The sequence below is a fragment of the Seriola aureovittata genome, chromosome 16, assembly GCF_021018895.1.
Source record: "Seriola aureovittata isolate HTS-2021-v1 ecotype China chromosome 16, ASM2101889v1, whole genome shotgun sequence".
Classification (NCBI taxonomy): domain Eukaryota; kingdom Metazoa; phylum Chordata; class Actinopteri; order Carangiformes; family Carangidae; genus Seriola; species Seriola aureovittata.
The window spans coordinates 12,710,181-12,733,161 of record NC_079379.1 but is presented as its reverse complement, the minus strand read 5'-3'; the positions used below and the strand labels follow the sequence as shown (position 1 = coordinate 12,733,161).

General features: G+C 38.1%; 1 protein-coding gene across 3 annotated transcripts in view; it reads right to left on the bottom strand.

Moving 5' to 3' along the window:
• The window catches only part of csmd3b (CUB and Sushi multiple domains 3b), a 333,374-nt gene that overhangs the window by 19,549 nt on the left and 290,844 nt on the right, over positions 1–22,981 (bottom strand). For 2 of the 3 annotated variants that reach the window (XM_056398790.1, XM_056398792.1), the window contains exons 48-61: positions 20,278–20,358; positions 19,548–19,661; positions 19,225–19,413; positions 18,842–19,000; positions 16,185–16,373; positions 15,149–15,334; positions 14,588–14,782; positions 13,355–13,528; positions 11,041–11,214; positions 6,688–6,861; positions 5,697–5,882; positions 5,178–5,351; positions 1,256–1,438; positions 907–1,083 (exon numbers count right to left, since the gene is read on the bottom strand). In XM_056398790.1, coding sequence (XP_056254765.1) covers positions 907–1,083; positions 1,256–1,438; positions 5,178–5,351; positions 5,697–5,882; positions 6,688–6,861; positions 11,041–11,214; positions 13,355–13,528; positions 14,588–14,782; positions 15,149–15,334; positions 16,185–16,373; positions 18,842–19,000; positions 19,225–19,413; positions 19,548–19,661; positions 20,278–20,358 — 2,355 coding nt within the window. The remainder of the gene's footprint in view (positions 1–906; positions 1,084–1,255; positions 1,439–5,177; positions 5,352–5,696; positions 5,883–6,687; positions 6,862–11,040; positions 11,215–13,354; positions 13,529–14,587; positions 14,783–15,148; positions 15,335–16,184; positions 16,374–18,841; positions 19,001–19,224; positions 19,414–19,547; positions 19,662–20,277; positions 20,359–22,981) is intronic. The other variant, XM_056398791.1, reaches the window with a different exon arrangement.

Genomic DNA, 22,981 nt, shown 5'->3' with positions numbered 1-22,981 from the left:
TAATCTACTGTAAAAGCCATTTCCTTTAAGTCAGGGATTGCTATAAACTTTTTTCTTTCCAGGACCCCATATTTAAGAATTTTGGTTTCTCAGCATTTCTGTCTCTTTGTCCCATACTGCTAGATATTTTAAATTGTATTTATTTGTATAGTGTATTAAAGTAGGAAATGTCACTGACAATTGGAAAACATTTAAATACTATTAAAAGACTCTCTTCATGTGAGATCCCAAGACAGGTGAAGTTCTACCTGTTAAAATGGTATTTTTTTGTGATAGTATGTAAATTGTTATTGCTATATTCCACTGTTGTATTTTTCTTTACAGGCATGTGAACAAGCTGATTTTTTCAGTCAGAGTAACACATAGCACTGATTAACATTTGTTCCAACCACAGCTTTGGTCACATTTCATATAGGAACGAAACATAATATTTTATGGTTATTTACTCTTGGGAATTCTGTCACAGAGTTCAAAAAGCAAATTAGCTAAAGTAAACAACGATCAAGGTTATTCATGTCACTCTATAAAGTCTGAAGCAGGAGGATGAAGATTTGAGGCTGATTTCATTACTCAGACCCTCTGCTGTCGCAGAATAATTTAAAACAGCGCATAAAATAGGGTTGCAATAGGCTGGAAAGGAAACCTCACAATCACACATCAGAGTTTAGAGATGTTTATGGGTTACAGACTCGCAAAGCAAGGATTTAATACTGATTATATATAGTAAGTGATATATAAAGCTGACAGTCGGCTCTTCAGCTTCCAAGTCACCTCATGAGTTTACAGTCAAATTAATAAGGCTACAACAAAAATGCATTGCAGATGAATGTATTTACTTATAGAGCATCAGATATTGTTAAATTATCTATATGTCAGCCATCTTTCAATATACAGCAGGTAACTTACTGGTGCAGTTGGGTTGTACTCCTGACCAGGTCCCGTTGGCCTGACACTGCCTAGTAGTGGCGCCAGTGAGCAGGTAGCCGTCCATGCAGGAGTAGATGACAGAGTGAGAAAACGTTGTTCCATCCAAACGAAATACTCTGCCATTACTGGGAGTGCCAGGGTTAGCACACTGGACAGCTGGGGGGAAAAAGGAGAGAATGAGCGAGAGAAAGCCTTGTGCATTTCAATGAGTTTCAGCTCCATGACTATACTTGTTTTAGGAGACTGTGCAGTGCATATATAACTGGGTCATTGTCAAGGTCCTGGGTTTGGATAGGTTGAAATTAAATAGTATTAAGAATCTTCCTACGTTTACAGAAGGGCTGCGTGCCGGACCACGTCCCATTAGGGAAGCACATCCTTTCAGCGGAACCAATCAAATCGTAGCCTTCTGAGCAGCTGAAGTAAACCTTGGAACGGATCCTGAAATCCGTTTGGTCCCTTGAGCCATGGGAGGGAATGCCGGGATCACCACAGGAACCAGCTGTGTCTCCTACAGTGACAGAAACAAAAAGACAGGGTTAGGTCGCCAACTTCAAAACTACAGTCATCACAAACCAGCTGCATATTCTACAAAGACACAATGAACTTCAAACCTTAAAATGACTTTTAATTGATCAAATTAAAACTCTAAATGGAGAAGCGGAGAGGGAGAAGGAGAAAAAAATCTAAAATTATCAAAAAAATAATTGTAATTTATTACTTAAATATCAAACCAGCATTGCTGAGTGAAGCCAGCAGCGTGAAGTGAATATTTAATTCCATGTTCCAATTACATTCTCATGGCTGCTTACAAATAGTATTACATATACTTGTGACAAGGGGCACATACTTGCTTTAAGAGTGTATGTGTGTGTTGGTGTGGTGTTGGGTAGGTAGGTGGCAGTGTGTGTGTGTGTGTGATCCTTGCTCTGCCCTTGTATAGCCGCCTGGTCAGCAAATTCTGCCTGACAGACAGAGCGAGCTTCTGGGAGCACACACACACTTTCACACACGAACACACACACTGTCATCCAAATGCACTGGCTCTGATAAATATATTGCTACCCAAACATTTCTGGTCACTATTGCCTATTTTGCTAATGGTCTAAAATTTGCATTGGCTTATATGTGCATATAATTAATGTCACAGCCTGATTAATTGGTTTTGGATAGCAGCTAGCAGAACACAGGATGAATATTTTTACTACTTTTACTGTTATTTTAAATTTACTAACATCATTCACATCCATTATCGACCATTACTTCAAGGTGTGCAACAAATGCTTTGTGTGATGAACAACTACCATAAGAATTTCCCAAATGTATCTGCAATGTTTTTGTGATTTTTTCCTCATACTTTTGACAAATAACCTCATTTCACATTGGCTCTGTTTGTACTATACTGCAAATATCTAGAGGCTTGTTGCTAAATTGAGCTTACACATACCCACAGACACAACACATAATGACTTAACATCTTTTGTAATGCCTCGGGATCGCAGACAGTGTTCTCAGATGTAAATAAATAAACCTTTACCACATTGTGTCATTGTTATTTGTCTTTAAAAGCACAGAAATGTGAGGAAACTATCTATAACAAGTCAAATGATTTTTCTTTCAGAATATGAGAACAGATCGAAAATGCTCCATCAGTCAGGAGACACACACACATACACACCTTCAGAGACACTACATTACCATCTACACAACTCCCATGGGAAGCTCACACACAGATCCAAAGTCACCATGTAGCCTCAGGTGTATTAGGTCTCAACAGGGCGCACAATCAATCTACCTGATGTTACTGGTGCAAGCCTGCCTATGTGCATGAATGTGTGCGCATGTATACGTGTAAGTTTCCGTGGGACAAAGTGTTGTGAAAACTAATCGCTGTTGTTTCCCTCAGGTGACTTTGGAACAACCACAAATCGGACACACACAAACAGTAACATCTATCCGATAGAAGGATTTGGCTGTAGTCTGGCTTGGATAAATTCATGTGTTACTGAGCTGAAGCTACTTTGCCCTGGCCTGCAGACATTCTCATAATGCTGGATGAGAAAAATGACTAGGCGATAAGATTTTCACTCATCTGATCCAAGGACTTGCTGCAGGAAGTCGAGTAGGGAGGTGTGGGAAGACTAATGAAACTGTTTGAACATGATGTAATTCCTTATAAAATGTTTTTTTAAGCAGCAGCCACTCAGCTTTCAGTAACTAAAAATTAAAGTAATACTTTGACATTTTAAGATATACGCTTATTCACTCACCACTCTCCTTTAAATATGAGGTTACAGCCAGCACCCGGTTAACAACTAACATGGCTCCTTCCAAAGGTAAAAAAAATCCACGACCAGCATCTTTAAAGGTCACTTATTAACATATTATATCTCATTTGTTAAATCGGCAGCTTCGGCAAGTGTAAAAATTTTATTTATTTTCTGAAGTCTCCACTATTTGCCTGTTCATTTCATGATAATGACAAGAAGTCACTGCGCCCTACCAAGAAATAGTCCTGAACATAACCCCCATAAAACCATGTCTTGTTGTTTTTACACTTTATTTCTTGTAGAGCTTAAAAGTTTTAGAGGTGCAGGTGGGTGGATCTTTTTTTTTCTTTTTCTTGTGGAAGCAATGCTAGCTGTTTGCCCCTGTTTCCAGTCTTTGTGATAAAATAAGCTAATAATCTCCTGGCTGTAGTCTTTCAAGTTTCTTATTGTTGTAAAATACATTGACACAGAATTTGAACATTTTGCTTCAAAGCTGTAAAGTCAGTTTTTTTTACACATGGCTGGAAAACAAGGTCATTCAATGCTTAGGCCTGATAAATAAATATTCAAGATGTGTCTTTACAGAGCATGCTTGTTCATCTTGTTTGTATTTTTCATTTTACCATGATAAAACTTGATACTTGAATGTTTTTGCTTTTGAATTTCCAATGTTTGCGTAGTTAGGTAAGTAAGTAGGCCAAGGCACAGCATTTACATACACTGAAATAAAAGTCAAATCCCAAATCCTGATCTCGTTAAATCTCACTCTATTTTGAAAACCTAAGAAAAAAACAAAATAATGACAAATATATCAAAACAAATAATTCTCAGTGAAGAAAATTTGATTTGAGGCTTCAGGTCTAGTAACAATAACCACTGTACCCACTTGCTTAAACTATATCTAGTATGTTAATGACTTCTGAAATGCCAGTGGGGTAACATAACCCATATTACATCAGAAACACCATTTGCTTATCAGCAGTCATGGAGTATAATTGCGGAGCTAGCACTGCTAGAATAGGCTGAACCCTTATTTCTGCAGGGCTCTGGCACAGACCTGCCAGGTAAAAAGCATGAATCACTGCTTCTTAAACTATTACCCTCTCTCACCCTGCGTCTCCCCTGGGCAATTGCTGTAAATAACAATGTATTCTTAGTCAAATCATCTGTAATGTGTTTTCAGTCAGTTTGTTATATAAGTGGCAGCTGGGAGCCTCTCATTCCGGAGAGCCGTAATCATGCCCCCAGCCGACTGAGAACCATATAACATTTGTTTATACATCATGGAAGGGAAGGTGGCTTTCTGTCTGGAGAGAATCTAGCTGAATAAGTGTTGAGATATGCATATACAGTAGGGAGGAAATATGCTTGTGTAAAGCAGTTTACAGAACAATAACGGGGGGCATTTATAGTACACAGTATTCTCACAAATATACTCACACAGACAATACAGCTAATGCAAGAGAAAATGCACAGGACATACAATGGAAACCACTTATAATGATCACATCCGTCTGGGTCAAATTCACCCTGGGTCACGATAAGCGGTTCACACGCTATACATATTTATTTAAGTTTTAAATGTGTTAATATGTAAAGAACATCTTTAAACTGACTTAAAATAGGTTAACAAAACGAACTAGAACGGGCCTGCACATGATTAGAGGTCCTAGTGCGTGTGTGTCTTTAGAGGGAGGTTATGCTCCACAGCTGTTTAACAGACAGATAGTGATATGTTCTCTTTTCATGCAGTAACCCTGCTCTCTATCTGTCCGTCCATCCCTCTTATTATCCCTCCAATCAAGTGTAGAAGGGTTAAGAAAGTGTGCCTGCAGGATTTAAAGGCATGAAATGCTCCACACTCTGTTGAGTCTACATGTTTTAAGACATCTTGCCTTTCATCTGCAACTTCTCTCTATCTCTTCTTCTGATAGCGTGACTTTTAAGTCAGTATATTCAATAGCGGTTAAAAATGGTTACCAGAGCAGAAGGGCATAGGGGCACTCCACATCCCATTGAGCTGACAAGTCCTGGATGATTCTCCTTTCAGCTGTCTACCGCCCAGACAGGAGTACCGAACTGTTGAACCAAATGTAAACTTATCTCCACTCAGCACACCGTTAGGGGGAGAGCCCGGATGACCACAATCTACAACTAGAGACCCAGAGAGAGAGAGAGAGAGATGAGGGAGGGATAGACAGCACATTTTGACTCAACACAGCTTTGCAAGAAGATCTGCAGTGACCGCTGTCAAGAACTAAATACACGATTCAGAAACAAAAAGATACCTGTAAGATAAAGGGATGGAGAGAAAAATACAGGACAGAAAAAGAAATACTCTTTGCTAAAATGTATGACACTCTTGAAAATAAGACATGACAGATAATAAAAATAAACAATGTCAGAGTATTTCTAATTTATTCTAGATAGCATCCAAGTTCACTGTTGTGTGTCCCATAGAATGTAAGGTAAAAAGGTGGAGAGAATGATCACACTAACCTATACATTCGGGAAGGGGTTTGTCCCATTGTCCAGTCGGTTGACAGGTCAGTACAGGTGACCCAAAGAGGTAATATCCTGGGTTACAGTCATAGAAAACCACTGTGCCAAAGGTGAAGTTGCCATGCTCTATTTTACTCTGCCGAATGGAGTTGGCCGGGATGCCTGGATCAGAGCAATTGACCACTATACACAGAGAGACACAAAGATGGACACACACAAATAAACAGAGATAGAGAGATATGTGTTATTTGGCATGAACCATAGAGGGCCAATTCTCTTCCCTCTCTTTTATTTCCCAGTGTTTTACACTGGGATTAAAGCTCTGTAAAATAATATGGGACATAATTAGGAGTATGGAGTGAAGCTGGAAGAAATGACGAGGGCTGGTGTTTAATATGATAGATATGGTGAATGGTAGGTGATGATTGGTGGTGGTAGGTTTCGGTGTCCTGGATCCAGCACCCACTGAGTGTAATGGCTTGTTATCATCACACTGCTTTTTTAAATTTTACTCAATGCATTGGCACTTCATTCTGTAAACTGGGCAGAAAGCTGATAATTTCAGTATAATCTCATATGAGCAAATCTACCATTGTTGCTGTGATTGTTAGAGAACAATTGCGGCTTGAGATTTATGTTTCACTGAAAACAAAAGAAATCCACTCTTGAGGCTGGAGTCAGGAAAGGCTTAGACGGATGTAGAGTACTTAATCTACCTCAAAACTTCATTAAATTAAAGAAAACCTTTATAATAAGGAATTTTAACTTTTAACTCTCTCTTGGTTATAATAAGTTTCAGGGTTACAATGGCAGATATGTTTACATTGAATAAAGTTAGAGGTAGAATTGAAATGACAATGGTTGAGGTAAATAAGGATGGTTGCCATAGGAAAAGGCAGTAAGGTTAAATAAAGATAAGAGTTGTGGTGGTATTAAAGGTTAGGGATAAATAAGGTTAGGGGTGAATACACTTAACTTTTCTCCCCACCTTTACACGTTGGGGGCGGGTGGCTCCACTGGCGGTTGGCCTGGCACTGAGCGCGTGCAGGCCCCTCCATTTCATAACCCCGGTTACAAACAAAGCTGACCACATCGTTGAGGTTGAAGCCGTTTCCCACCGTACGACCATATATGGGACTTCCTGGATGTCCACAGCTGATCGCTATAGGGAAGACAGTGTGAATCATGGACATATGTAACTACATACAGATTCATTATTAAACTTATTACAAATCTATTTGTGATTGTGTACAACAAATGAGCTACAAAGTTGTTAGTAGGATAAATTTAATGTTGTGTTTTCTCTCATCATTGAGTTTGTTGACACTAGAAAGAAAATCTAGAATATCGCCTTATCTTTCAATATCTTGGAAAGTGAATTTATTGTCTGATGGAAGTCAAAGGCAGAGTCAGTGTAACCCAGCTAGAACTTGAACTACAGAGCAGATAGTTTTACATTGGTCATTGCTGGACTCATGAAAAGTATTTTCTGTGTTGACAGGACATTTCTTTAACAGTAATGTCTTTCCAAAGACATTCATCATATGTAGTTGAGCTGTACCCAAAGAGCGAGTCATTCGAGACAAGGCTGTGATTGTGTTGTTTTTGTGTCCTGTGTGAATGTTTCTGTAGTCACATCCAGCAGAGCTATTTCAGAAATCAATGACACATATTTATAGCTGACCACTAATGTGATTCAGATGCAGGTCTATTTTATAAATGTTTTGACTTTTCATAACCCACTGCCTCATTTTCTCATTAAATTGCAAAGATCCAATCCACTGACATTTCTTCTTGATGTGAAAGCTACAAAAACACATGAGCTAAACCAGACCTGAAAAACAGAGGCCATGTAGTTCACTGTCTAGAAAAAGAACAGATTCGGACCAATTATCTATGCCTTTCCAACAGTAAGTTAAATTAATATTCATGAGAATGTCAGATGGCACAGAACACATAGCTGGTTTCCAGATTTAGGGTCATTATTTTGGAAATATTAACAGTTAGCAGTGAGTATCCTCTGTTTGCCATTCTGCATCATAATTATTCATCCAGTTAAACTTTATTCACTGGGGCTACTTAGAAGTTTGTGTTGTTTTTCTGATGTTTGTGTGAATAGACGGTTTTACAGTTACTGCCGGACCCTCTCTCATCTGCCTCCCAAACTCTACCCTTTTACATGTGTTGCTCTACAGGAAGGAGAGGAGTTTGACCAAACTTAAAGAAATCAGGAGAGACACAGACCAGGTGGGTAAAAAAGTGAACAGGGAAGAGGAGAAAACCAAACAGCAGAGAGGAAGAGAGGGCATCAGAGGAGAAGAGAGCCGAAGAGAAATGATGAGGACAAGAGAAGACAGGAGTGAGGAGAGGAAGCCTGGGTCTTCTTTTCAATTGATCAGTGAGAATAAGAAGTTTGTTTTATGCCTAAGATACAAATTTATCTGACACCGTCAGCATGCCCTGCAGGTACACACACACACACACACACACACACACACACACACACACACACAAACACACACACACACACACACACACACACACACACACACACACACACACACAAACAAACACACACACACTCATCATCATTCTGTGTTTGTGTCCCTGAACAAGAGCCTCTCATCTCCATAATTACAGTATAATTTGGTTGTAAAATGATTTCCCTCAATAACTCCTGCATGAATAACCTCAATAAAAACAGCATAGCACAGAAACACTCCAAGATACAAAGATGGATACACACACTATTCTAACCACGCAGATGCATGGAATATCCAAACACACAAACAGTATGTTTTGTTTTAAGGGTCATAGTCAATTTCATAGAGAAAATAAACTCCCTTTCATGCCCCTTCTATTCCAGAAATGTAGACAATACGTTACCACCTCTGTCTTTTAAATATGGTTCTAATTTTGTGAACAAACAGGCTGTCTCTTTTGGGAAAAGGCGTTTGTAATTGGCTTTAGCTGGCACCCATCATCGCCACCTTAACTGTGCCCAGTTGCTGCCTAAAAACATTTAGGATGCTCACAGCAAGTCGACAATTTTAGAAGATTTTCACAGTAGCCTGGACACGTCAGAACCTTCTTGTTTATCCTCGAGCCCAGCTATTTATCTCATCCAGGCCATACTAGCAGTTGGGCCCTCTAGCCCTTCATATAAGGACTATTGGGTAAATACAACAAGTAAGGGTTATTATTCAAAACACGGACTTTATGCTAGCTTTACTCCATATGGAATCCCTCTTGAACTAAAAGTTTATTCTAAATGATTTTACTTCCCTTTTCCAATTTGGACTTTTACACCCTTGAGTGTCGTTTGAATGAGGTTTATCAGCTCTTCCAGAAAAAAACTCCCGTGGTGGAGATCTTGGTGCGGTGTTCATAAACAATGTTAAAGGAAGCTACACTGTTGTTATTGAACATGTAGGATTCATATTTTTCTGATTATACCAATTTTAACCCCAAAATTCCCATATCATTTAAAAGGAGCTAATACACTACATTTTTTTGCAGATCTTATCAAACATCAAAAACTGTCGATTCAGGGAGATACCTCTGCATATGTGAAAAAAAGTTAGAAAGAGCATTTTGTGGCTCCAGAAGTAACTAAGGGAAATCTGATCAAATAACACTCAAGTAATGGCACTTGCTAAAGACTACAAGTATGAAAATTAAGTATTGACCAAATCACACAATACAACTTGACTCAAGTTGTATTGTGTGATTTGGTCAATACTTAATTTGGGAAATGTAGGCACCAGGTTTTTGACAACACACAAAAATAACTGGAATAAAAAGTACCATATCCAACAATGTTATAGTAATGCTAAATCTATGGAGAACTTTTAATAGAAAGTTAAGCCAAAAAAATAGGTAATGCTTTCCTTGTTTGTTTGTTTTTTTTTTTACTTGTTTTAAACATAAAGTGTATTCTGCAACATAATGGTGTGCAATGACCAGGAACACCACCTTTTAATGTGATTTTAAGTTCAAATTTCAATTGTAAAGTTAACATTGTGTCATCTCTCCATTTAGGTTGTGATTAACAGACAGAAAACAATTTTTAAATTAATTAAATAATTTTACAGTACACACACATCAGCACATACACACAGACACACAACAGCACAAACCCCAAAGGTTGGTTTCCTGTTAGTATTCACTGAGTTCTTATTTTTCTTATCACTGAACCGAAGAAACAAACAAAGATATGACTGCAGGTGTTTTTTAATGATGTGCTGGATCACATCACATCCAAGGCTACACTCCTGATTTTGTTTTTTCCCCATCGACTGAGTCCACCATGTCTTTCTGTAAAGGACATTCCTGTTAATGACCATCAATGTGTTTTTATTCTATTCTCATTGAAGTTAAATATCCATTTCATCTACTCTCCTCCCTCGTTGTCAATGACAATCATGTTGAACTTCTAACCACAAGAACAACTGGATTTTATTAAATTCCACTTGCGACTTTTAATAGCTGAACTGATGGACTTTAAAGGTGTAAAGACTTTTTTCACAGTCACCATCACTATATTCCTGTTTTGGCTGTTTCACTTCGATATTCAATCTGGACTTGTTGAATCCAGTGCCAATTCTTCTGGAACACATAAAATCTCATAGCAGATCTTAATTTGTCAAACATACTGTGTTTTTCACTGGTGTACCTTCAAAGTGATTTGAAATATGTATGATATCGATTCTTCAAGACCACAGGCAAATAAAATATGTAAAATCCACAGAAAAGCACTGAGCGCTTATCAACACTTTATTTCCAAATTGCCTGTATTTGAGCAGACTTTGATTTCTCTATTTGGTATCTAGCAAATTTTCATAAACCTTTCAAAAGCCTTAATGAATTTGGCTGCAATTTGTGCTATTCTTTACCACATCTTTCTATGCTAACCCATTGCTGCGTCTTATGAGCACATTTGCAAATCCTGACGCAAACTTCACACACTCCATTTTATGTGCTGCTATTATCCTTTCCAAGCATGCACACACATACTGTAACTACAGAAATCAAAGGGCAATTTTGTCTTTATTTCCTGAATTCTTATTTTCTTATTTGTTATCACTGACCACATGTACATATTAAGTGCCTGTGTTACCATGACAGAGAAGATTTTTAAAGGTCACACATATGATTATCAGCAGATATGACTGTCTTTTACAACAAGGTAGTGTGCTTAGTGTGTGTTAACACAGGGTTGGGATCATCCGGTTTTAAAGTTCATACAATGTTCAATCAGTCTGGGGTTTGGTTTAATTTGTTAGTTGAAGAGAATCTTAAGTTATTTAGAGGTGAATCTGTGCTGGTGTGTTTTCCTTACATATACAGACAGGAAGCTGTCCAGACCACTGGTTGTCTTGGAGACAGATTCGAACCGATGAGCCTATTAGTCGAAAGCCAGGTAGACATTGATACACAACCGTATCACGGTAACCGAAGTTCTCCCCAATCACCTGGCCATTCACAATGCCTTCTGGGATTCCACAGTGACCAGCTGAAAGAGAGAGACAGACAAAAACACAGGGGACTCAGACAAAGAGGAATACTGTCCTAGAGTGTACTAATATGCAGATACTATTGTTGAAAACAGACCAATGGCCATCAAAAAACATCCTTGCATTTTCAGCTCAACCTGGAATTTTTAAAAACAAATTGTCCTGGTTTACTTGTGCTTTTTTCATTTACTTGTTTTTACTTACTTTTGTTGTGACTAAGATCTGGCTTGTTATCCTGCAGATCATATTACACCTTACCGTCTTATTGTACCCATGAGATGGCTGCTCTGGGTTAGTTTCATGGATACAGAGACAATATCAGAAAAAAACAGGCCGGGGAGTTTAACACACCTCGATGATTTAACATCACCTTGGCTCAAGAGTTAGTCTATGTGGGGCATTCAAATTTTTAACACCTGCTGAAACTTGCTCCTGAAAAAGTGTAAAAATAGGCAATTGCAGCTTGAAAGCAGTTTTATCCTGGATATAAGACATGTGACTGTGAGCAATCGCACACAATGGAAAGTAGGATTATAAGGACTCTGTCATCACAAAATATTAGAGGCTCTGTCACAAATTGGATCACCCCTCAGTTATGATGAAGGCTCAGATGGTCAGTCACCTCCTGCTACTTTTCCACAGCTGCGTCACTGCTCTTTGCAATATCTTCAAAAGCATCTAACATTTAAATGAAGTCCTTGTGCTTTTAAAAGGATCAGGCTTTACCTGACAGCTAACCTGATATATACAGGAACTCGTTACTCCCCTGATCAGATTAATTGCCATAGGTCTAATTGATGCACAGTGCTAATGCAAGATAATATAAAAGGCATTTTACAAAAAAAGGGTGTGAATGTAACTTTTCTTTTCTTCTTTTCTTTTCTGGATTAAGTATTGATTACATTCTTTACTGTAGATAAAAAGATGCACCATATCCCTAGTGTCAGCAAGTGCTAACAATTCAAAGACAATCAGGGAAGTGGGAAGAGAATGAGAAGAAAAAAGGTTGCCTCATTTCATCTGTCTTTTTATATCGTCTGTGAGGTGTTAATTAATAGAGTTATAGGGCATTACTTAAGTGAGTCACACACTTTACTTTCTTGGATATTTTGAAGAGAGTTACGTGTTGAAGAAAGAAAAAAACAGTATCAAGTATCATACAGCACCAGCACACTTTACAGTTAAACATCAATAGAATATTAAAATAATGAATGCAATAAAATCAAGTAAAATACATTGAAGTGTGCCTAGGCTTGTTTGAACATATAGTACAAGGAAATAAAAAAAATGTTTCATATCATCAAATGTTTCAGTTTCGGTAAGAAATCTGGCAATTGTGATCGCTTCTACAAGAGAATTTCATTTCCTTTTTTTCAACATTTCAGGATCGACTGTTTAAGGGTTTTTGGAAGAATCTTGCACACATCAGCTTTAATTAATAAGATGATTGGAAACAGCAAAATAACTGCACAGGCTTATATTTTAAAGAACCAAAACAATTACAGTAAAGTCAGTTTTGTTTTGAAGGATAATAAGAAAAGTTACTGAATAAAAATGCTGTTTATAGCACTTTTTTAGGACTCAATTTATTTATTTTTTGACAGAATCATGCCTCCTCATCAGTCTAGGTTAAGTTACATTGAACTTTTTCTTCATAACGTGCATCTCATATCTCTTTCAGCCTGTGAAGTATTCTGGGAAGCGATGTTTCTGCAGAGGCTTCGTGGAGAAGTGACAGCACCATGTCATAACATCTGTTACCTCTGGCTGGCACACTGACAGAAGAAAGGACCTATTTTTTCAGGCTTCTATAAAAAAAGAACCTTCAGAATGAATTTAGTAAGTGTGCAGCAGATGCTTCCTCGTGATTGTGAGGTGGACAAGGCCAGAGGTGAGCAGCTGTGCAGCCAAACAAGAGGTGCAGGGCACATACCTACCTTTGATACCTGGTCTCATTAAATTGACTTGAAAAATCCCTCTTTCAAACTTCCTCTGTAATGTTGGGTGTTTCAGTGTGTGTGTATTGTATGTTCGCATGCCCTATATGTCCTAAACCTTACATTTAAGTCCTAAAAATTCCATACAGTGTCTAGATATACTGTGTGTCTGAATAAATTAATAGTTTTAGAAGTTATATACCTAAACATCGTGTTTCCGTTCCACTCCAAAGCCCAGATGACAGGCACTCTCTGACAGCTGACCCCACCAGCATGAAACCAGCATCGCAGGTAAAGATGGCTGTAGCACCAAATGTTGTCTGAGTACCAATCTTCTTCCCATTGGGTGGAGATGGCAGCTCACCGCAGGAGATAACTGAGACACACAGTCAGACACAAGCAATTTAAAAGCAGCTGTGCAAAAACGTAGCACCAGCATACGCCGAGAGGCTGGATGAGCTTACTGGTTTCAGTGAGGACCGCTACCAGTCCTTGAGAGCTGTTATCATGCAAATTTGGTGCCAATTTCTTTTTTTTCTTTTTTCACTAACACTCAAAAATGCCTGGTGAAGAAAATAACAGTAAATATCCAAATGTCACAGAATTCTTTAAGGAAAAATAACACTGATTTAAAATGTCAAGGAATCCTCAGAAGAAAAATAGCAGATGACACTTGAAAAATGTCAACGCAACTCCTTCAGGTTAGCACATGTATTGAAGGAAAAAAGTTTCTGCATTGTAATTCAGACATTATCAAGTTATTTGAAAGAGATTAAATCAAATTAGTAGAAATTCAATTATCATTGAACACACCTCTACCCTTTCATATCAGCAAATTTTAAATGACAAACTTTAACAGCCATTTTCTGCTGCTTATTTTTTCTGCCAAGAAACCAAGAAACCAAGAAACCAAGAACTATCGTTTGTGTTTGTATACATAAGATGTTTTAGTCCTTACTGATTTAAGCTGATTATCTGTTATCCAACAACCTGTCATCCAAACTGTTCATAAATGCCAATGGTAGTGTCAGTTCACATTAATTTGGCAATTTCTTCATATCGTGGCTCACAAACTCTCTGACTTAAAACATAAAAAAGTACATAAAATAACCCTAACCCTTTAAATATGCTGAGGGGACTTGGTTTGCTTTAAAGTAATAGTTAGACATTTTTTAAAATACACTTATTCCTTTCTGGCAAAGAGTTAGATGAGAGGACTCATACCAGTCTGATGCCTGTCCATTAAATATGTCTTTATGTGTCATGAAGGTGCCAGGAGGAAATTACTGCTTAGGAAATAAATACAGGAATAAATATAGAATCTGAACACAAATACTATATGTCTCTAGGAAATGATTCCTATGCCTCCATGTTCAAATTTGTAATAATGGCTACCTCATTGATAATTAAACAGTTATACGTCTGTGTTACTGACCCTGGCAGTGCGGTCTCTCATTTCTCCAGCTCCAGATGCCATTGGGTAAGCACTGGATATGGGCAGGGCCTAATCGGTAGTATCCCGGATCGCAGGTGAACACAATGCGAGTTCTGTATTCGTAGTGTGACCCGTTGACAATCCTCCAGCGGCCGTGCTCTAAAGAAAATGACCCGATGCTGGGACATACTACCACTACAGAGATGGAAAGAGTGTGAAGACAAAATAAAGCCTCATGAAATATGCTTACATTTAAAGTGGGGGCAAGCCAGTGCAAAATATCTCACAGATGCATTTTAATGTCTCAGTTGAAATAACAATGTCCAAGCCAGAAATGCATGGCGCACACAGTGGTAATTATATATTGCTTACAAACCATATCCACCTGGCCCAGTGAGATAGGATCATTGTTTGAACAATGCAGTATTTCATATTTCTGTTTTTTGTAACTGAAGTGATGAAAATCTTAGGGGTGTCTAGAATTTATATTTACATTTGTAGCTTTACCATTTAATATGTCAAAATTTGTAACACGCTATGTGTGATCTATGTGTTACTAACCAGAACACCGTGGTATTTTATTGTGGTTGCTCCATGTTCCATCAGGCTGACAGATGGCTGACGTCAGTTCTTTGCTGGAGAGTCTGTATCCATCGTTACAGAAATAGGAAACTCTTGTTCCCACAGAGTAGTCAGCTGTTAAAATGCCGCCATTTATAGGAGCCTTGGGTGCCCCGCATGAGACAGCTAGGGGAGGACATATACACACACAGTGGTTAAGAAGACAACATGCAAAAAGACACACACAGAAGCCCTAATGCACAGTTGTGTCTGTCAGGCAGATTTGATGTGTACTTTGTTTGAAATATTTCTGGAGATTCAAAGCCACTGAATGTATTATGTATTTGTAAACAATCTTACATATTTCTATCAAACTAAAAATATACAATCAAGAGATGCTTGATCTCCAGTTCCAACCAGCTCTAACAAAACACATCTAACTTGCTGAAAATTCTGCTCCACAGTGGGTTTTAAATAGACTGGTTTGTAGAGCAATGCACCATGATATTACACGGTGTTCACAATCTGCTACACATCCTTCATTTGACTATATTTGCTATGAGCCATACCTTTCTATGGTTATCTGATGTGTGGGATTAGACAATAGAAGGTGCAACATGAAAATATCATCAAGTCTGTGTAGAATACACTATAATACAAACTGAAAATACACATAAAGAGAAAGAGAAAGAAAAGGCTCTATGAGTTACGCAAAAATGATAGTTGTTTTTGATTACTCCTGTTTCATTTCATTACCCAAATTGATATGAATAACATGTGGCAGTCACATTTTAAAGCCCCTCCTTACAAACACTGCTACTGGCATTTTACTCACTTGAATCTGGTATATATCTACTCTGGCGCAAAAAGATTAAATTGAACAACACAAACTTAGCTAAAATTTATTTTGGTGACTAAAGTTATTTTAATGGTTATGAGATATATTATATAGTTATATTTAAAAAATCTGGAAATTACTGTTTTTTATGACAATTAACATCACATACACAAAACAGATCAGCACAATCAAACACACCTTGACATGCAGGTACAGGAGAATCCCATGTGTGGTAACCAAATGATGTGCGTCGGCAGGTTGCTGTGGCGTTGCCAATGAGACGGTAACCACGGTCACAAGCCCACCGCACCACGCTGTTGACATGGCCGCCACTCTGAGAGGAAATGGAGCCGTGGAGTGGAGAGTCTGGGGTGGAGCAGTACAGGGCTGGAGTAGAAGAAACAAAATTAAAAGAACAAAGATTGTCAGTAAAAGAAAGTTAACTACAAGTTAGCAAACTTCATTGAGACAGACTTTAATAGCCGATGAGCCATCAGAATGAGTGACAGTGTGCTGACTTCAGAATTGCTAACACCCTTTGCTAAAACAGAACTACTGAATACATGTATCAGACTATAAAGAGAGACATTTGTCCCTTCACACAGGAGTCCCTACTGTACCCTACACAACGGGAATCCTAGCCAAAATGGCAGACCTGTTTGTGAGTAAAATCAAATTTCATGCACAATTATGGTTTTCATTGTGTATTTTAAACTGTGCTATTAGAGCCATGAGAAGGTTCAGGATATTATCTTTCCAAGTAAAATATTTGAAATCACTACTTGGGCTAAACAGGACAAAATAATTCTGTGAGAACAAATAGTAATGACCACACTCATAATGGTGATGTTGTCTTTCTGGCCCATCTTAAAAGCCAAGTGTTTTTTTTAGCCAATTCTGACAAGCTGAATGAATGCAAAATTAACTACATCGCAAATCTCTCTCAGTAGAGCTTCTGATCGAACAATAAATATATATTTTTTTTAATTAACCTTTATTTTACTAAGCAAGACTTTAAGACAAACACACTACCCACAAAGTCATCAGTGGCCTTATGCAATTTTATGAAATATTCTTCCACCAAGAAACATTAATTCTTTACTCCAGACAATGGTGGGCAAAACAAGAGGAATCCTGCTGCAACCACCAATAACCTGACAACAAGTTAAGCATTGTCTACGTTTTTCTGTTGTATGTAGTATTGGCATTCTGTAGTCTCAGTATCCATGGCAGTAGATAAAGGTCCATTTACAAAGATATCCGTATCTCATATGGTAAGTCAGCAGTAGCAGTTCTATTATGTTCCTCAGTCATATCTTATAAAGATTACCCAGGCTTGGGTCCAGTAAGATGTTGATTTGGGCAATGTGCCTGGTGTGTAACTCTCCAAATTGGGCAGGAGCCCAAAATTAAGTTTTTAACTGGTCCTATTTATTAGTGATAAGTCTGTTTTATATGTCCCTCTGGTCTGCCACTGGGCCAGTATCATCTGCATGGTGGGTTTTGAACACAAATGATCAAGCACCACTTAAAAGTTAGTGAGGGAGTTTTGTTCGTTTAACTGTGTTTTCCTCGCATTGAAAACACATAATCAGTGCCAGCAATGTTTTTTTACAGTTTGTCAGGGATTTCTAATTAAAGCTTTCTGACACAGTTTACTTTTAAAGCTCTTAAAGTTTAAAGTTGATGGCCACAGAAAGGGATGGTATCACAGAATCGGCATGTAGGCAAAGCAGCCAGCTCACAATATGTCATTGACGGCTTTAAACTTCTGGTCTCAATTACACAAGGGCTTCTTTCGTGACGACAAAGTTTCTTCTTAAAACAAAAGCAGACATACCAACATAAGTTGGTATATCTAAATAATAAGAAAAATAATAAGAGAAATGACATAACATAACAAGATATAACAAGAGAGTTAAATTTCTCTTTATAATTAAAACATGAGAACATTTTGTTTTTGGAGAAGAAGTATGTTCTGGTCCTATACCGACCTGATTGTGCAACTTAAAAAAAAAGAAAGAAAGAAAGAAAAAAAGAACACTCTTGAGGTTGAACCCTGATATTAGTAAGCTTACAACATATGTTTAATAATCCTTGCAGATGCTCACATTAATCACAGCTACCAGAGAAGGTTACTGAGTGTGAGCGTCCTGGGAGAGTTTTCTGTTATTATTCAGCCTATCATTCATCATACAGAGCAGTGGTTTTTCAAAGGTTAAAGAAGCAGCCTCCTGAGTAGAATGTATGAAGTGAATAAGCAAATTAAACAGGTGATACTGTCTCCTCCCCCTTAACTGTCAAAAAATGCCCTTGAATAAAGCACTCAAATCCCATTACCCCAGTGAAGGTGCTTAATGCACAACAGTCTAAAGTTATACTCAGCAGGACCAGGTGCAAGACTATCTAAATGCAAAGCTTGCTGTAAAACAACATCTGTGCTCATCAAGCTTTCCTTGAATGAATAAAATTTAAGAACTAACCCATAATACAATTTAGAAATCTGCTCTAGGAGACAGACAGAAGTGAGGTAGAAAAGTATGCTGAAGATGAAGAAACAAACTGCACAGGTGAGATGAAGTTAATGACACTAAGTAGTTCATGTACTTTTTAAATCAACTTTCTTGTAGATTACCTGTTTCCCCCACAAAACTGAGGAACTTTCTCATTTTTTCATTATGTTCAACAAATTATAAGTTGTACTTTGACACAACTTAGAGGTTGAACAATCCCTTCAAGTGCACTTCTAGTCAGGATGTCCCTCTGTCCTTCTGTCTGTCTCTGTCTACCTCTGTCCTTATTGCCATGCATTATAATAATATAAAGTAGTAGTAAAATAAAGTTGGGATACATACTTTGGTACTCACCAACATAACGAATTTTGAAGCCTTTCTTGTTTGTGCCATGGTCTGAAGACCAGCGGACCAGGAACTGGTGACCAGAGGTGGTGAGGTTAAAGGGTGTTGGCAGGTCACCGCTCAGCGTTGCCAGAGTGGGACTGTTGGCTGTAGGACCTGAGAGGGATCAGGATAACGTGAGTGGTAAGGGGGAGAGGGGACAGAGAGAAAGAAATAGACAAAAAAAAATGAATCAGACATTGAAAATACACTGTGATTTGTTCTAAGTTGGTATTTTGTATTTTTGTGGTTATAACTGTATATCAAGTTTTCCCATGGTGATCAAGTTTCATCCTAACATGTTTACAGCTTTAAGTGTGTCTGTGTGTGTGTCTTTTTACCATCAAAAATCTCCAACACATCAAACTCTCTCTCAGTGTGGAAGCTTTCAAAGGTAATGGTGACGTTGTATCCTTTCTCTACTGTAACGCTCCATGAACACATTTGGAGGTTAGGATAACTTTCTGGCCAACCAGGGCTCAGGATGACACCTGACGAGTCATATCGCACATCATGTGCAGGGCATTGGACTGTGGATAGAAAATTAAGGGAGGAGACTGTTTATGTTAAATAAATACACACCATTGTTATATTCAGTGATTTCATTATCAGCTATTTGAAATTTTAATCAAAACACTGAGCAAATGTATTGGCATATACACACCTTGGCATGTTGGAGGCTGTGCATCCATCTGTAGTCTTTCTCCCAGACGACAGGTTAGAATCTCACTGCCGACCAATGAGAATCCAGGATGGCATCTGTACCTGATGATGTCACCTGGAGGCACAAAATCATGGTGTGAGAAAAGTGTTGGAAAACAAAATCAAGGCAGACAGAAGGAACAACATTGTTTATCTTTTGCTAGTGTACAGTGAGTAGTGAAATGTAACCACACTCCACTACACTTATTTCACAGCTTTAGTTAGTAGTTATTTTTTGCAAATTAAGATTTTAAGTAGAAAACATATCAGCAGCTTATGAAGATGGTGCATGGCTATAAATTAAATTTACAAAATAGTGAAAAGTCATTTCACCTTGACCAGATACAACATTGAAACAATACTTACAAATTATGCATCAGTCATAATGATCTCATAATATAATATATAATCATATAACACACCCAGGGACCCCTTTTCTACTTTGAGTATTTTAGTTTTAATATTTATGTACTTTAGCTTGGGTAACATTGTCAATATTGAACATCAACTTGCATTTGGAGTATCCGTTGTGTTGTGTGCTTCCTCCCCCGCTGTATACAGTGTATCACTGCCATTACTAAAATTTTATCATACAAACATGTAACACTTCTTATACTGCTGGAAACTGAAAAGTCTGCATCCTCTGTCAAACTGACATGTCTGAAGGCATGACAGTCAGCCAGGCAACTCACCTATCTCCAGCTCTACGTCTTCCATCAGTATGTCAGCATTGGGCACCTCTGGAGGAGACTGACAAACCCTTAATTGGTAGGCTAGAAGAACAGACGCAGCAGAGGAGAGGAGAGAGGACAAAGAGGGGGACAATGTAGAACAATGTGTGAAAAGAAATTTTGTCGGTCAGTCTAACCTGGCTTGTCAAGACAGAGAAAATTTGAAAACTTGTCAATGGTTGGAAACCGGCAATAATTCTTTTTTTCTTGCTGTGAATGTTTTAAATGTAACCCGCTGGTCTTCCTGCATTTCTGAGTTAGCTTCCAGTTGTCCAGAGCTTTGTAGTGAGAAATCTTTACTGATTCAAATAATAAAACAACCTGTTTTCTGTTTACTCTGTTTAATCTCGATTGTATCAGTTTAACTTCACTTTTTAAGTTCAGATGGTCTAGTCAGCAAAGCATGACTAGACCACGGCTACACGGATACAGCACTGCCTTGAATCATAAAAAGCTACTGACTTCACAGCCACTCAGCTGAAGGCTGTAATCAATATTACTGCATGACCATAGATCACTCACTAACAGAGAGAGAGAGAGAGAGAGAGAGAGAGAGAGAGAGAGAGAGAGAGACAGAAAATACAGACCGAGAGAGGAGGACTAAAGGAGAGAGAGGCAAAGAGGGCTGAGGGCTATAAGTCAGGATGAAATTGACTATGAAAATGAGACCTGCCAATAGTATCTGCTGCTCTCATGCATATCAAAGCCCTGTGGTATGTGTGTGTGTGTGTGTGTGTGTGAGTATGTGTATGCATATCTGAGTGTGTGCACGTGCATGTTTGTGCACCAATGTCTATGCTTGTGTGCGTGAGAGGAGAGGATCACTGTGAGTAGTCATTGATCTCACTAAGCTCCGAGAGCATTTTTATAGCTACTTCCACATTCATGTCACATAAGCTTTCTCAGTCTCACGTCCATGACAACATTATCCACCACTGTATGGCCCTCATCTCTGTATGGGAGGTGCTGGCATTCAGAACCTTGACCCAGAGATAAATAAATAGAAGGACAATGACATTGATAAACAACCCCAAACAGTTGATTGATGTTTCCTTTGGGGTTTATTTGGCATTTCAAACCAAAACTACACTTTAGCAGCTGTCTCAGATGCAAACTATGACATTCTGAATTTCAGTTGTGTCACTAAAGGACATTGAAGAAGAAATGTAGAAAATGTGTCTTATTGTGACAAGTTCCTGCTGAGGGAAATCTATCAGGAGTGCGGCTTTTTCTCTTTTCTTTTATTAATTGAGAATTTGTATCTTCTCCAGACTAACAAATGGGGTGTACTACCCGCTCATACTGTGGCTACCTACCTCTCACTCTTGTCTGTCTTTCTTGTTTTGTGTTTGTTATATTGTCATATAAAATTGAAGTGACAAAACAGCGCTAACAACCACTGCCATACGCATCATCCAGTCTCCCTCTTATCCATCTTGCATGTCACTCTCTGCTGTACATCCTCCAACAAAACAGAAATTGAAAATAAAGTTGAATTCATCAGATGGTACTGTTCCTGTGTGAGTGTGACAGCTGACAGTTAAAACCTGCCAGAGGAAACTCATTAACAATGTGTCATCTGTCTGAAAAGGGGAAGCCTGTTAAAAAAAACAACTTGACATGTTTTCACTAAAGAGCAGTGAACAGAAAAGAAACAAATATGAGCTTCATGATGGAGAAGGCAGGTATATACAGTATATACTGAATATGCTTGCGCATGTCAGAGAGACAAAATGTGTTGTGAAGGGTAAAAGAGAATTAGAATTCATTAGAAGTTATTCTGTCAAATAAGAACTTCAGCCAAAAGGGGAACTTTTCAGGGACTAAACTACTCTGACAAGGATGAGGAATATATAAGAAGTAGTATAAATAAGAAGCGTTTTTTTCTTTTACTGTTTGGTAAAAACCTTGCATTGCCAAAATCCATTCATCCATTAGTTACACTGCTTATCCTCATTGCCAAACAAATTCAAGCCTTCATGTAGAAAAAAATAGCATTTTTAGCTTAATGACAGGCTTTAGTAGATGTATCTACTAAATACAGATTTAAATATTAGACAAATAGAAAATATAATTATCGACATAAAATGTTTACATTTACATACATTTTGTCATTTGGCAGACACTTTTATTCAAAGCATCTTACATGTGAAGGACATCACTAAAGCTTCAATGCAGTAGGAAACCTTGGCGTAATTTCTCAGTACTGTGCTGCTAAACATTATGAAGATTCCTTACATGTATGCAAGTTATTCATACATATACTATATTTATGCAGGCGTTTTTTGTTTTTCCAAAAAATCTCAATTTAAGAAAATCCTGTTTGAAGCTTTCTCCAACAAAAGATAACACATTATCATGTGGTCATGTGGTCATAATCCCTCAGACCTTCATGTCAAAAACAGACGGAAAAACATCATAATTATAGCTGGATGTTTTCACACGACAGTAGTCAAAAAAAACGACAGACGCCAAAGGGTCTAAAGATTGATGTATGCAGGCAGACAGGCGAAACAAGAAGGGAGACGATGAGGGAGGTTTTCATCTTAAACAGTGGGTGAAAACAAAGGGAAATCTAAGTTCACTGAAGGACCGCAGCAAAAGATTTAAATGAAATGACAAACTGAAAGGCATCGACAGTTTTGACATGGAGAAAGAGCCAGAA